At 52.0% G+C, this 16,067-nt stretch overlaps 2 protein-coding genes and 1 long non-coding RNA gene across 7 annotated transcripts in view; 2 read left to right on the plus strand and 1 right to left on the minus strand.

Moving 5' to 3' along the window:
• EYA3 (EYA transcriptional coactivator and phosphatase 3) overlaps positions 1–4,330 on the plus strand; it is a 121,709-nt gene extending 117,379 nt beyond the window's left edge. For all 5 annotated transcript variants that reach the window (XM_055261313.2, XM_063631444.1, XM_063631445.1 and 2 more), the window contains one exon: positions 161–4,330. In XM_055261313.2, the coding sequence (XP_055117288.1) occupies positions 161–241 (81 nt within the window). In that variant the 3' untranslated portion in view covers positions 242–4,330. The remainder of the gene's footprint in view (positions 1–160) is intronic.
• LOC134735618 (uncharacterized) overlaps positions 1–16,067 on the plus strand; it is a 290,658-nt gene that overhangs the window by 91,290 nt on the left and 183,301 nt on the right. The gene's annotated exons all lie outside the window — the stretch shown is intronic.
• XKR8 (XK related 8) lies at positions 6,559–15,923 on the minus strand. Its single transcript, XM_055261354.2, has 3 exons — positions 14,954–15,923; positions 11,314–11,510; positions 6,559–8,154 (listed from the first exon to the last, which is right to left on the minus strand). Exons 1-3 carry the CDS (start codon positions 15,244–15,246, stop codon positions 7,457–7,459), a joined length of 1,188 nt encoding a protein of 395 aa, XP_055117329.1. The 5' UTR covers positions 15,247–15,923; the 3' UTR covers positions 6,559–7,456.

The following is a 16,067-nucleotide window of genomic DNA, read 5'->3' on the forward strand; positions in this document are numbered from 1 at the left end:
CATATGATTATTTGATCATTATAACAGCCCTATGAGGCAGGGATAGATAGGGTTACCATGTACCTTGGGGAGAGGTGTGTTGAGGAAAGATTATGGGCAAATATTTAATATAAGCTCTCAGAAAAAGTTGGATTAACCAGCTATTCCCACTCTCTTCCAGCACAACATGCCTTTCTGGAGGATCACAAACCACGGAGACCTAGTATCCCTTCACCAGGCTTTAGAGCTTGATTTTCTCTAAGAACTGGAATGAGGAGCCTTCCCCTTGAGCTCCTTTTCACTCCTGAAGGGAGCTGGAGACTGGAACCAACTGAGAACTTTCTCTGTCTGTCTCCCTCTGTGTCTCTGTCTCTGTCTCTCTCTCTCCCCCCTCCGTCTCTCCCTCCCTCTCTCCCTCCCTTCCCTCCCTCTCTCCCTCTCTCTGTCTGTCTTTATCCATGGAATGCTGGCGAGAACACAATCAGAACCAACAGCTGCAATTTTTGCTAAGAGTGAGCTGCAGCCCCGTGTTCATCTCCATACAGAAGCAGGGACAGTTGGATAGAGAGAACAGTGGACTCACTGCAGCTACAGTGCTTTTAATTTTTCTGTGTTTTGTTTTTTGTTTTTTGTTTTCAAAAAATGAAAAAGAAAAGGAAATTCCTGGGGCAGAGTTGCACTCTTAGTCCATGACCAGATTGAGAATTACTGATAACTTGTGGTGATCAGATAAATGCAGCAGACTTTTATGATAACATCTCTTGCAGTCTTGGTCTCTGTAGCTTAGAATCTCACTTATTTCCAGCGAATGTGTATGTTATTTTTATAGGTAAGGGTCTGATCTTTGACACAGGTTTCCCCCACTTTCATTTTCTAGCAAGAAAAGGGTGTTTAAAGTTTTGAAAATAAGAATTGAAATATCTAAAATACCTCTCCGTGGCAGTAGCACCTCTGTAGCTGCTCCAGTGGTCGGCTCTCTAGGATGATTCCGTTCCTGTCCTTCATCTCCTAGCTGGTGAACTGTGGGGCACCGGACACTGAGTAACTGTAAACTTTGGCATTTCCCATCTAGAAGCCTTAGTCTTCTTTCCAGTCCCTTTTCCCTTTAGTCAAATGGCACAACCCTAAAAACTCCTTCAGCTTGACTCTTATTCAGACTGTATCCCAGGAGGCTTAGCTTCCAAACTGGAGAGAAGGAACTAAAGCGTCTTACGAATTTCGGCTTCTTTGGCTCTTGAGACCGAAAGGTTCTACCTATTCTTCCTGCAGAGAAGCACCCATTTCCCATCAGATGCTCGCCCCTGCAGCTTCTTCCTTCTTAGTCATCATAATGCTAGGTTCTTACCCCTTTACTGCCCTCTGCACCTCATGTCCACCTCCAGGCAGCTCTGGCCAGTCCCCGGGTATTAGACCCAAGAATTCAAATCAAATCTAAAAACATGCTTATAACTACATTTTGGCCAAAACTGCCAATGTATTTGACTTCCTTTGTGGAAGCCCTAAGCCATATGAAGGATGTCGCAGGTATATATTTACCCAGATCTCTGCCTGAAACTGAAGAGCAGATTGCTGTATTTAAATTTTCCCATGGAAAACCCTGCTTCTCAAATCCCATTCTAAAGTAGGAAACCAGAAAGACTTTGCTGATTGTTGGGGGAGGGGAGGTACAGACAGGGTTTCACATCGTTGCCAAGGCTGGTCTTGAACACCTGGCCTCAAGCGATCCTCCCACCTTGGCCTCTCAAAGTGTTGGGATTGTAGGCATGAGCCACTGCGCCCAGCCAGACTTTCCTGATTTAAATGAGAGTACTGCATCATTCCCTACTTCATGGCCCAAACTTAATCCTGGGCCAAATGCAGGAGCATCTCTCGACCTCTGGGCAGATTGGTGGGTGCCCAGGCACTAGTCACAGCCTTCTAGCCCAGCCATGATTGTTGGATGCCCCATCCCTCCAAGAGCAATTTGGGCATCTGCTCAAGCAGGATAAAATTCCCTAGAGCTGAGGAAGTTCAGCCTCTCCCAGGCTGCACAGAGAGATGATACAAGCACCTCAGATTGAGATGCAGGATTGGTCCGCAGAAGGAGGCATTGTTGACCAACCCCAGCTATAATTGCTTGTCGCCAGAGACTCTGCATACCCATTTCCAGACATGTTGCAGCACAAAGAGGCAAGACTCCTTCCAATGCCAGGCCACCCAGATAGCAAGAGAGAGAGGCTGGTATACACATTTCTTTAGAACTCATTGAAAAGTGCTCATGACTCACGATTTTAAGGAGTAAGTTTTTGCTGTAGCTGAAGTCAGTGCTCCTTTACTTAGCTGCCTCTTTGGCCTCGTTTCCTGTGGGGTTGGGAGGAGGGAGATGTAGTGTGAGGTAGGCCTTCCCTTGGTCTGTATTCAGCATAGTTGCCTAGATGCTGCTCTGCCTTGTTTGATGGTTGATGTTAGGAAGCTCTAGGTTTTACTCTGAGGCCTCAAACCCTCCCCTTATGCAGTATAGCTGTTAGGTTTTTGTCCTGGACAAAGGCCACGGCTGTTGTGCTGCGCTTCAGGTTTCTGAGGCTGTGGAGTGGTACCCCCACCATGCACACAAGCACACACACACAGATACTTCCCTCTCCACCCTTTTGGGAGCTCTTTATTTTAGAATATAACTTGAACTCACTTTTATCAGTGGCTTTTTTCCTCTTACTCTGACTTCCTAGCTTAGCTCTTTCCAAAAGGCACTTGAACTTGGCCAAGAAAGGTAAGGAGGTTGAGCAGAGCAGTCTCTGCTCATTCCTGGTTGTTGCCACCCTCATTTAAATGGAAGAGAGAAAACAGGAGCTTCTTGGCTCTTTGCCAAAATGAATTGTCCAGGGAACACAGTGCTCTCTGTAATTACCCTGCCTTTTTCTCCACCCCAACACAAAAATCTGGAAAGGAAAATAAGTGGGTAGGATTGAGAGCTGTTGGAAGCTGAGGACCAAAGGACACTGTGGGTCCATTCATCAAGGGGGAGGCCCTCTTCAGTAGAGTCCTCATGAAATCAGCCAAATGATGCGTCCTTCCCTAGCTGGGCATGGTGGGTTCTCTTTTTTTTTTTTTTTTTTTTTTTTTTGAGATGGAGTCTCGCTGTGTCGCCCAGGCTGGAGTGCAGTGGCATGATCTCGGCTCACTGCAACCTCCACCTCCCAGGTTCAAGCGATTCTCCTACCTCAGCCTCCTGATTAGCTGAGATTACAGGCACCCACCACCACGCCTGGCTAATTTTTGTATTTTTAGTAGAGATGGGGTTTCACCATGTTGACCAGGCTGTTCTCAAACTCCTGACCTCAGGTGATCTGCTCGCCTCGGCCTCCCAAAATGCTGGGATTACAGGCATGAGCCACCGTGCCTGGCCAGGCACTGTGGGTTCTACAAGATGGGTCTGCAATGTCACAGTGAGGGCTCTCTCTAGCAGTAGATCTGGAGTGAGGTGTGTCTTGGGGTTGAGGAGGTGGCTTGATTTTCGAATGTAAAACTGACTGTGCCTTAGCGTCACCCTGTCCATTGCCCCTGGGGCAGCTGGTAGTGTCCAGAAGAATGGACACCTGCTCCAGATTTAGATGCCTGTCTGGGCTTTTGTTTGATTTGGGGTGTTCCTGTCTCCTGTAAAGCTAGTGAGTTGTCCCAAGAGACTGATGCCACAGTTTGTTCGCAGTTTACACAAACTCAGCTTTAAAGTTCCAAATAGAATCTGATTGGCAAACTCTAGCTGCAGCATGTGGAGCTTCTAGATGTTTACTACCTTGAATGGTTGTCAGTGTCACTGAACCACAGGGGAGAGGAGTATGGGGTACAGCAATGGTCTGGGCCAAGGAGTGGTGAGCTTAGGGTCTTCCTCTGACTCCTTACTCCTCAAGGAGGCGGTTAGGGTCCCTCTTAAGCCGGCTTCTATTTCTTACCACTAAATTGGTTTCCTTTTTCATCCAGAAGTTAGAACTCCCCAGATATTCACGCTATAGGATCTGAATTCTGAGATTCTAAAATATCTTAAACCACAAGAGAGAAAATCTAGTTCTGCCTCAGCCCCAGTCAGCAGGCCATCTGTCCCTTCCTCTCCTCTGAGTCAGACAGCTCTGGCAAGCAAGGCTCCTTGGCTAGTTCCTAATGCACTGACAGGAGCCCTCCCATTAAGGACGACTTCTACTCAAAATGCGACTCTCCCTCTGAACTTCAGGTGCCTCTGTTAGCAGGAAAAGGCGTTGATCGGATTGGATATATTTATGTGACTGCGGGCATTTGTGGCTGTAGAATCCGTGACCATAATGTTATATGTAATGGGAACTATCTTATAAACTTGAAAAAAATAAAGTTTTTATTTTCTATAGTTTGCTCCTGTGTCTTTTCTGAATAGGAGCAGCACAGTTGCCCAGCTGTGTGGGGTCCTAATTATGGCTTCATAAAAATTCTAAAGAGTTCACTAGAAAGATGTCACCCTTTCAGTAACTGGGTCATTTCACCAAAAAAATAAAAACAAACCATTTGGTATAAATATACATGGGAAAATATTTTAAAATAATTTGCATGGGAGAATGTATTGCTTCTAAAATATATTGCTTTTAAAGTTTAGAACTGGAGTGAGAAAAGATTTCATTCGTTGCCAAATGTGCTGAAATTCATTAAGGAGAGAAATCAGTACCGCTGCACCTAAACCACAAAAGCGATAAAACTGACAAACTGGTATCAAACCTCATTTGATTTGCCCTGATTTCATGTCACATCAACTACTTTTTCTCATTTCATTTCTCTGATTTGGGTCTGGCTGTATCTCTCTGGTCTGGAAAACAGTCACAAAGCCTTTCTGCCTTTTAGTCCAATGAAGGAAATCAGAATTGGGTTCTAGCTTCCAAGTACCATACATGTCAGACTATAAGATGTATTTTTCCAAAAATTCTCGAGAAAAAAGGAAGTTGCCTATTCTAGTTATTAAATGTTTTCTTCATTAGGTGCACATTAGTTGAAGCAAACCCGTTAGCTGCTATATCCCTACTCGGTTATAAGTACAAATATTAGAGGCATTGATTTCCAAGCAGAGTAGATAAACATCTCCATCTCTTCCTGCAGTTTCAGGTGTGTGTGTATGTTTACATGTATTCAATTAGAAGAATGGTCTTTGTTCTAAGATTGGTATATCCTTTTATGAGATGATGAAAATAAATGGTGGTAGTTTTTTGTTTTGTTTTGAGGTGGAGTTTTGCTTTTGTTGCCCAGGCTGGAGTGCAATGGCACGATCTTGGCTCACTGCACCCTCTGCCTCCCGGGTTCAAGCGATTCTCCTGCCTCAGCCTCCCGAGTAGCTGGGATTACAGGCATGTGCCACCACGCCTGGCTAATTTCGTATTTTTAGTAGAGATGGGGTTTCTCTATGTTGGTCAGGCTGGTTGCGATCTCCCGACCTCAGGTGATCCACTCGCCTTGGCCTCCCAAAGTACTGGGATTACGGGCATGGGCCACCATGCCCAGCCAAATGGTGGTAGTTTTTAATGCCCTTTTTTGTTAAAATTAAGTTGCAACCATGTTGGCCATTTTATAGGTACACAATATTCAAAAGCCTGAAAATCACTAGACAGGACGATCTGCAGGATCCTTTCTGCCTCTAACAATTGCTTGTGTGTAAACGTCACCAGCATCATCTTCCCAGATCCTCTCCCTGCCCCCACCCTTCATCTCTGAGTCATCTTTAGCTCCAGGCCAATAGAGCGGTTACAAGTGCTTCTTCATCCAGTGGAATTCTGTTTGCATCATTCCTTCTGCCACAGTGGTTCAAGCTACCAGTGACTCCAGGTTCTGCTCCTTCTCATGACATTTATAGGCCACACCCAAGCCACTGCTAACCAGCTTACCGGTTTTGCAGGAAGGCCTTCCCCAGCCATTCTATACAAAGTTGTAATTCCCACCCCCAACACACAAATACCTACTCTCTCTCCCTATCCCTTTCCCTTTTTCTTTTAGCACTTAACACTATCTGATACACTAAATGTTTTACTTACCCTGGTTTTTGTGTCTCCACCAGAACAGTAACAGAGCTGAGACGATCCTGGATCCCATCACAGCGGTGACTGGAACCTTTTCTTCTCTAGCTCAAGTGACTTTTCTGTCCCTTGTTTCTCCAAACCATGGACCTCCTAGAACAGCAAAAGGTTCCACTTTCCCAGCACCATCACCCACCACATCCACATCCCCTAAGGCACCTCATCACTTACCCTCTCAGAGCTCCCAGCAAAAAGACCTTTCTTCACCAGGCAACTATATTCACTTCTTGGCCCTAAATGTGTCTGTGGCCACTCCTGCTGGGACCAGCAGCAGAGCTGGTGTTGAACAGGATTCACTAAGTCAGCCCAGATCTGGATTCTGATCTCCAGCTGAGCTGTCAACCCCACGCTGGCTCACCAGCTCCTGAAACTTCAAACAGGAGGTTGAGAAGCCCCACCTGAGCCAGCCCTCTCTCTCTTCGTGGACCTTGACTGATTTTGAGAGGTAGATTTTATGTCCCTGACCTCTTCTAGTTCAGGCTCTGAATTCCATAGGAGATTTCGTTTGATGACACAGACTAGGTTGGAGGATTTCATGAGGCTTTAATCATAACCTAATAATACTGTTGAAAACAACACGTCTGTCACTTGCAGAGACCCACAGGGACACACATTCTCTTCCTCTCACATAGACTGAGGTAGGAGGTACACTGGCTAAGGCATAAAAAGTACTCAGTGGCTGTGCAAGGCTCAGACCAGGCTCACAAGGCTCTTGGTTGAAAAGCAGCCCCTTGAGAACAGGGGCAGAGGCCAGGCCAGCTTCACTGAGATCCCAGAGGTTCTGACTGGGGCCACCCTGAGTTGGGCATCCCTGGCTTCCAGCATTTGAGATCTAACCCGGGACTGGTTGGTGCAAGTAGGGGAGGAAGCTAGGGTGGTAGCTGGTCTTGTTCCAGGTTGCAAGGACAGAATGACGTTCCTGGCACATAAACTGCTCTTGGCAAAGATTTGTTTCATGAACTGAATGAATGGTGTGGGGGAGGGGAGGAAGAATTCTAGAGGACAGCCCCTGTGGCCTCCTAGCCCAGGATAGGGGAGCTAAGGGGTGGGGCAACACCTATACCAGTCATTTTAGAGGTGGCCAGGGAGGGAGGTGGAAGTTTTGCGGGCACCAGCCATACCAATGGCAGGAGGGAAAAGGTAGTCTTCTTTCCTCCCAAAGTGTCTTGTACGTAACTGGAGCTCTTGACCCTCCAGGGCCCAGCCCTCCTCATCTTGTTCACTGTGAACTCCTTGAAAGCAGGCCTCTGCCCCACTCGGCACCGTCCCTGCTACCCGGCCCAGCACAGGCGTCCCACTCTTGCTGAGTGCATAGAGGCCACAGCCGTGTCGTTAGCTTATCCTCGCCTGCCTTCTGCCAGCAGAGTCACTCTCCATCGCTGCCGGCTGGGTCTGATCCTGCTTCAAAGGACGCCGTTCACCTATCCCTTCACTGGCGCAGCAGCCTCATCCTTAGCCTTGGGGAAAAAGTTCTGTGCTAAATGGGTCATGCGCCTGTTCTGAGGCAGCTGATACCCCTCTGGAGAAAGTAGACTCCGGGCCCCGTCTACCTGGTCAGGGTCGGGCTTCCAGCAGCACTTAGGGTGCAGCCAGTGGTAGTACACAAGCCGCAGAACCAGGCCCAGAAAGAAGCAGCCGCCTCCCACAGGCAGCCACAGCTGCAGTGGAATCCCGCTGGGCAGCCAGGAGCTATGAGTCACCCAGGTGGCCACCAGGAGAATGCTGTCACTCAGGAGGAAGGCGAAGTGGATGATGGCCCGGCCTCGAGTGCGGCCCTCAGCCACGTTGAACCAGGAGAAATAGAGGATGGTGGCCACAGTCACCCGGTACAGCCACTCGGAGCTGGGGTCCGGCATGAAGTCTGTGCCCTGAAGCCAGACCCAGAGCAGCAGTACCAGCCACAGGCCCAGGAAGTGCAGGGCCACATAACTGGGGAAGAGGGCTGAGAACAGGGCCACAGCCAGGACTCGGGGCCACAGCAGCAGCAGGTTCCACAGGAAGTAGATCACAGAGGAGCCCAGGCCCAGGAGGGGCTTGGAGGGGAGGCAGGTACGCAAGGCCCGGTGGTAGTCGAGCAGTGCCCACGAGATGCCCAGGAAGGACGTGCAGATGCCAACCCCTGCAAAGAGTAGAAGGGAACAGTGAGTCCTGGGGCCAGCCTGCTTGGCACTCCCCAGGGGTCGCAGGTACCGTGGGGGTCCTCCCAGCAACCCTGGGGTAGGTATTAGAATCCCTCGTTTGTTGAAGGCAAATCTGCAGCTGGAGAAGACCCAGTGAGTTCCCATAACCAAAAACAAAGCTATGACTCCTAATATAGAGCCTGCCCCTCACCACAGTGCTTTGCTGCGTAGGTGCTATCCGGGTGGTATTTGTCAAAGATGAAAGGATGTGACTTGTGGCCCACCCAGCACTCAGCACCCCGGGCCTTGGCTGCACCCTGGGTATCTTCCAGGGCCCCATAACCCTTTCTTTCTGGGAAGAACACAAGCCTTTCTTGTGTCTGAAAATCAAGTCTCAGTTCCCTCTTTCTTAGTCTCAAAAAGGGAGTAGAAAATCCCAAGAGGTGGCAACAGGCTCCGGCTAAAGCTGCCCTCAGGGCCAGGAGACATGTCCCTGCTGTGTGGACAGAAGGTCTCCCCACTCCCCTCCCCTCCCAGACCAGAGGCCATCGGACTGACCCCTAATCTTGATTTTCCAAGATCCAGAAGTTTACAACAGAGGTCCTATCCCACCTCCTGGTTGCCAATCCTGGAACAGAAGCACAAGGGCCTCCAGGGAGGGATGGAAGTGGCACTGGCACGTCTCCTGACTGCTGCTTCCCCTGTCCCCGTCCACCACAGTCATTCGACAGATGTTTACTAGGAACCTATTAGGCGCCCAGAACCCACTCCTAGCCTGGAAACAGATCTGTGCCCATTAGCCTCGCCCAGGTCTCAGCAGGGCTGATGTTCTTCCAGTTCAGCCAGCATGCCACCTTCCGTGACCTTGACAAGCTCTGCCCAGGCTGTTAAGTTGCCAGAAGCACATGCCCCACTTCCCCGGCCTACTCCTCCATTACCCCGCAGGCCCCAGCTTGAAGAGCCCCTGGAATTACCCACCCTGACCCCACACCACCCACTCAGCTGTGTCAGGTATCCCTGTACCATGCCACCCACCTCTGTCTGGAGTCTCATCACACAGTAATTATCTATTTCCTTATCTCTGAGCTCCTCAAGGGTAGAAAACAGACTCTGCTCACTTGGGATCCCCCAGCAGCCCAGTACCTGGCACATAACAGCAGCGAAAGAGATGTTTGCTAAATAAAAAGTAGGGAAAATCTGTCTCGCCCCCTTACCCCCTGCCACACTCGCAGTGCAGACTGTCTGCACTTGGCCCTGGTTCTAGACACCCCCAACCCTCAACAGACAAAAACATGTGCCCAGTGAGTGCCCAGTAACCCAGGGCAAGTCACTCACCTTTCTGCACCTCTTTAAAAATGGAGATCAATATAGCACAAACCTACAGGGCTGCTGTGAACATGAGCAATGATGACTGTAAGCGCTTCCCACAGGGCCTGGCTAGTAGCTGGCACTCGACTGTGACAGCCGCTATTATTGTTTTTTCCATCAATATACAGACTCAGACGCACTCGACTGTGACAGCCACTATTACTGTTTTTTCCATCAATATACAGACTCAGACTAGCAAGACGAAAGGGCCCTTGGAGATCAAGTCCAACCTCCATCTTCCACAGGAAGGCTCTCCGGGTCATACAGCGAGTGACGGTAGAGTGAGGACTGGTTCCTTGAGAGGCTGTGGCATTTATGGTAGCGGCGGAGGAAGGCAAAAGGGAAGGCTTGGACCCTGCATCGGATGTGGGTGGGGGCCCTCTTTAGCTTGGCCACTGTCTGGGTCTGTGAAAATGGGCAAGTCACTTTCCTTTTATGGGCAGAAACCCTCCCAAAGCTCCCCATTATAAACTTCACCCGTGCTTAGGGGGCCCCGTGAGCCTCTGCTACCTGCCTCTCCCTTTTCCAGTCACTCAGCCGTAGCTACTTGTTTTAGTCTATCATCCTGGCAGGGCAGGGGCTGGGTTCATCTTGTTCACTGCTGTGTCCCCAGCACAGTAACAGGCACAGAAGAGATGCACAATGAAAACCTGACTGGAAGAAGGCATTCAATATATTGTTTCTTGTTTCTTTTTTAAAATTTTGAAGAGCTGAGGTCTCACGATGCTACCCAGGATGGTCTCCAACTCTGGCCTCAAGCGACCTGTGCACCTTGGCCTCCCAACGCATTAAATTGTTTCTTAACTAAAAAGTTACCTATGCTGTCTCAGGCACCTTACACACTTCATTATCTTCAAAATTATAAAAATTACAATTAAGACTTGTAGGCCAGGCACGGTGGCCGACGCCTGTAATCCCAGCATCTTAGGAGGCTGAGGCAGGAGGTTACTTGAGCTCAGGAGTTCAAGACCAGCCTGGGTAACAAAGTGGGACTTCGTCTTTACAAAAAAAAAAAAAAAGAAAGAAAAATTAGCCACATGGTGATACACGCCTGTAGTCCCAGCTACTCAGGAGGCTGAGACAGGAGGATCACTTGAGCCTGGGAGGTCGAGGCTACAGTGAGCCATGATCAGGCCGCTGTACTCCACTACGGGCGATGACAGAGTGAGACTCTGTACCAGGAACTTATGTACCAGGAAATGGGCTTTCTTTGCATCATCTCATTTAATCCTTTCATCAACCTTATGAGGCAGGAGGATTTAAGCCCATTTTTCAGATGAGAACAAACATACTCAGAGAGGTCAAGGCATTTGTCCAAACTCAAACAGCTGTAGAGTGACTTTAGGTTACAAGCCAGATCTGCCTGACTAAAGCCTGTTCTCCTGTTTTCTTTTTTTTTTTTCTGAGACGGAGTCTGGCTCTGTCGCCCAGGCTGGAGTGCAGTGGCGCAATCTCGGCTCACTGCAAGCTCCGCCTCCCGGGTTCATGCCATTCTCCTGCCTCAGCCTCCCTAGTAGCTGGGACTGCAGGCGTCCGCCACCACGCCCGGCTCATTTTTTGTATTTTTAGTAGAGACGGGGTTTCACCGTGGTCTCGATCTCCTGACCTCGTGATCCGCCCGCCTCGGCCTCCCAAAGTGCTGGGATTACAAGCGTGAGCCACCGCGCCCGGCCTTGTTCTCCTGTTTTCTAAGCAGCCTTTATAAAAGAATAAAAACAGTTCGGACATTTGACAGAGACCCCGCCCCCGCCCAAGCCACGACACAGGGGCAGCCACAGGCCGTCACTCACACTGGTAGTACTCGGCCCGGCCGCTCTGCAGCATGATGGCCAGCACCAGCGTGAGCTGTGGCGCCGTCTCCAGGAAGGTCTCGAAGAGCCGCAGCATGCTGACGTCCAGGGAGAGGAAGTCGGCGTAGGCCAAGTCAAACTCGGAGGGCGCCTCCTGCTGCCACACCAGCAGCCCCTGCCGCAGCTCCTGCACGCACCTAGGCAGCACACACACATGCCCAGAGGGCCAGGTTAGTGTCCTGTGAATTCCTCAGCCTCCCACCCACCTAATGAGTGGACGCAGGCTCCAACCTGGCTCCTCACATCCGTGCTATGGGACCTTCGGCAATGTCCTAACCTCACTGAACTCGTTTCGTCTGTCAAATGAGGATCGAGGCCGGGCGCGGTGGCTCATGCCTGTAATCCCAGCACTTTGGGAGGCTGAGGTGGGATGATCACGAGGTCAGGAGATCGAGACCATCCTGGCTAACACGGTGAAGCCTCGTCTCTACTGAAAATACAAAAAATTAGCTGGGTGTGGTGGTGCACGCCTGTAGTCCCAGCTACTCAGGGGGCTGAGGCAGGAGAATCTCTTGAACCTTCGAGGCGGAGGTTACAGTGAGCCGAGATTGCGCCACTGTACTCCAGCCTGGTGACAGAACAAGACTCCGTCTCAAAAAAAAAAAAAAAACAAAAATGGGGATCAATACACCTTCCACTCCTGCTGGCTAAGCACTGTCCCAAGCTCAGCACAAACCTTGTCCTGTTTCCTTCTCACAAAAGCCCATTTTACAGATGGGGAAACAGGATCAAGAAGCTAGTAAGGTCTGGGTGCAGTGGCTCACGCCTGTAATCCCAACACTTTGACGGGCCAAGGCAAGAGGATCACTGGAGGCCAGGAGTTTGAGACTACCCTGGGCAACACAGCAAGCCCCATCTCTACAAAGAATTTTTTTAATTAGTTGGGCGTGGTGGTACAAGCCTGTAGTCCAAGCTACTCAGGAGGCTGACACAGGAGGACAGCTTGAGCCCAGGAGTTCAAGGCCACTGTGAGCCATGATTGATTGTGCCACTGCACTCCAGCCCAGGCAACAGAGACTCTGCCTCTCTTTTTTTTTCTTCTTTTTGGAGACAGAGTCTGCATCTGTCGCCTGTCACCCAGGCTAGGGTGCAGTGGCACAAACTCAGCTCACTGCAACCTCCACCTCCCAGGTTCAAGCGATTCTCCTGCCTCAGCCTCCGGAGTAGCTGGGATGCTGGGATTACAGGCATGCGCCACCACACCTGGCTAATTTTTGTAGAGATGAGCTTTTGCCATATTCAGCAGGCTGGTCTCGAACTCCTGACCTCAAGTGATCCGCCCACCTCAGCCTCCCAGACTGCTAGGATTACAGGCATGAGCCACCAAGCCTGACCAGACCCTGCCTCTTTTTAAAAAACAAACAAAAAATTATAAGCAGCTAATAAGTACTGCAATGAGGATTTGGATCCAAACCTGAATTGGAAAGGCATGCTATAAAGTTGCCTGAGGCAGTAGTTCTCAAACTTTAGTGTGCCCAAGATCTCCTGGGGTCCTGTGGGCAAGAGGACATTTGCTTCTTGGGCACTTCTGGGCACAGGCCAGATGGAATCAGACTCTGCCTTGCCCCGGCCACACTGGGGAAGGGCTGGAGGAGGGTTAGATTGGAAGGAGGGATCCCATTTAAGAGGCTGGCCCTGGCCGGGCGCGGTGGCTCACGCCTGTAATCCCAGCACTTTGGGAGGCTGAGGGGGGCAGATCACAAGGTCAGGAGATCGAGACCATCCTGGCTAACACGGTGAAACCCCGTCTCTACTAAAAATACAAAAAATTAGCTGGGCGTGGTGAGAGGTGCCTGTAGTCCCAGCTACTCGGGAGGCTGAGGCAGGAGAATGGCACGAACCTGGGAGGCGGAATTTGCAGTGAGTCGAGATCGCGCCACTGCACTCCAGCCTGGGCGATAGAGTGAGACTCCGTCTCAAAAAAAAAAAAAAAAAAAAAATGAGGCCGGCCCTGAGTGGTTAAGGATGGAGATTGGGGCAGAGTTAAGAGAGTCCAGAGGTTGGACAGACAGGCCTGGGGTGCCCACTGGCATGAAGAGTAAGTGGAGGATGCACGAAGGACCCTCCACCCAGAACTTTGCTCTCGGTTGCCTATTGGGAGGGAACCCCGTTCACTCATCACAAGCTCATTCACCAGACAGGTACTGTGACTTCCCCTGGAAGGACCCAAGGACACACTGAGGAGCAGGCAGGCTGGGCTGGGGTTCTCCCTCAGCAGGAGTCTTTGCCTATGGTCCCCCAGTGACCTGGCAGGGGCCCCTGCCTCGGCCAATTCACAGGCAGGAACAGAGACCCGTTTCCAAAGCCAAAGCTAGTACAGTCTGTCTGACTCAAGCTCAGCAGAAATACTGGCCACAAAGATGCATGAGGTAGTTACAGATTCACGGCTCGTGGAGGCCTGCCCAGGACTTCACAACTGCACCCCTTCACGCCCACCCGGGGTTTTCTGATGTCTCTACGATCCCTCAGGCAAAACTGCCACATTCAAGGCCCCTCTCCTCCACTCCTGGAGACCCCGTGCAGCTTTGTCAAGGCAAGAGCTCAAGAGTTTGTAAAAACGGATTCAAGAGCGGATCCTGGCCCCGGCCACCCCATCCCAACCCACACCACCCTCTGCCCTGGCTTCATCGCATGCCTCTGAGCCCTGGGTTTGTTTCCCCATCTCTACGAGGCTCCACCAGGTCCAAAAACGAGCAGAATCCACACACATTTTCCAGGACCCAGCCTGTGCCCAGCCCTGGCTGGCTCCACGGGCATGGATGAGTCAGAGGCCATCTCTGCGCTCTTGCCGGGTCTAGGGTGGGAAGCCAAGTTTCAGGGGGAAGAATACAACCAGGCAGACAGGGTGAGAGGCGGCCTTTGTGAGGGACAAGCGCTGTCGTGGGGTCAGGGCTGCTCAAACTCCCAGGGAGGCCCAGGTCATCAAGAAGCGAGCTGAGGTTGCTGAGTGCTCACTCCGGGCCAGGGCAGTGGACAGGTGTCATTTCACTGCATCTTCACCAAACAGGCAGGCGCTATCCCCATCCCAATGGGAACAGCAACCAAACAGCCCCACTGAGAGGCCAGTGACTTCCCAGGGCCCTGCCCATGCTGAAACACGGGGTGCTGAACGGAGTCCGCAGCCCCTGCCATTACAGGCCAGGCACTGTGCGAGGCGCTTTCTCACTCTTTCGCTCACTCCTCACAACAGGCCTGCCCGTCACAGCTGTCTCAGGGCGACTACCTCCTTTCTGTGGAGGAGGAAACTGAGGCTCAGAGAAATGCAGCAGTGAGGCGAGAGGGGGCAAAGCCAGAAACGGATCCCAGAGAGGTCCGACTTCAAGGCCCATGCGCCTCCCTTTCTTCCCTAGGCCTCAGTTTCTTCACCTGTGCCAGGAACGCTAGGGCTGGGATGAAGGCAGTCTACCGGGATTCCCTTTCCGTAAATGGCTGCACGCTCACCTGTAGGCCAGGCGCCCACAGGACTTGCTTCCCTCTCCCAGTCCCCTTCCCGGCATATGGCGTGTCACCTGCACAGGTGACCCAGCTGACGGAGGTGCTGGGCTCCGACACTCCTCCCCTCCCGGGGCGAAGCACTCACCTGTACAGGTAACCCAGCTGCAGGAGATGCAGCAGCGCCAGGCAGCGGCGCGGGGGCTGCGACCCGTGCAGGCCGGCGGGGTCAGCGCGTAGCCAGAGCCAGCTGAAGAGCTGCAGCGCCACCGAGCCCAGGCCCATCAGCGCCAGCACCAGCGCCGCCCACAGGTAGCGGCCGCCGAGCGCATACTGGACGGCGGTCCACAGGTCGGCGCCCAGGTCGAGCAGGAAGGCGGCGGTTCCCAGCACGCCCAGGACCAGGTCCCGAAGGAGGGCGGCGCGGGACGACCAGGGCATGGCCCGCCAGCATCTGCCCTCTCCTGCTCCTCCGCGGTTGGGGCCTGCCCTCAGGGCCCGGGGTTGCCGAGGCAGGAAGGAGGCGGGCGCAGCCCTCGGGGCGGCCCGGGGCCGGCGCCTGCTGGGCGGGACTTCCCCGTCCCGTCCCGCCCCGTCCGGGGAGGAGCGAAGCCCGCGGTTGTCCCAGGTCCCCCAGCCCGAACCCCACCTAAACGCCGCCCGATACTCTGCTCCCGCCGCCAGCCCAGGGGTCCGCCGACCCAGCCCAGCCAAGCCCGCTAGGCCGGAAGACCGACTGCCCTTCGCTTCGCAGGCTTCAAATGGCCTAGTTTTACCTTTGAGGCGCCCGGAGGCCCAAGAAAGCGAGAGGGCGGGAAGACTAGAGCCTGGACCAGGGCTGCGATCCCGCACACCTGAATTGTTGCAAAACAAAACGAAACGCAAAGGCACTTTCTAATCCCTAAGGGCGGGACTTTGCAACAACGCGTGCGCCTCGATCCGGGGATACACGGAGAGCACGGGCCGCTGGGTTCACGCCAGCGATCCGAGTGGAGGGAGGGCGGGCGTTAGGTTCATGCAAATGAGTGAACCTCATTTACCTCATTTCCATACGGAAAGGAATAGAGGCCGGGCGCGGTGACTCACGCCTGTAATCCCAACACTTCGGGAGGCCGAGGCGGGCGGATCACCTGAGGTCAGGAGTTCGAGACCAGCCTGGCAAACATGGCGAAACCCCCGTCTCTACTAAAAATACAAATTAGTCGGGCGTGGTGGCGGGCGCCTGTAGTCCCAGCTAGGAGGCTGAGGCAGGAGAATTGCTT

The sequence above is a fragment of the Symphalangus syndactylus genome, chromosome 22 (genome assembly GCF_028878055.3).
Source record: "Symphalangus syndactylus isolate Jambi chromosome 22, NHGRI_mSymSyn1-v2.1_pri, whole genome shotgun sequence".
NCBI classification, from domain to species: Eukaryota; Metazoa; Chordata; class Mammalia; order Primates; family Hylobatidae; genus Symphalangus; species Symphalangus syndactylus.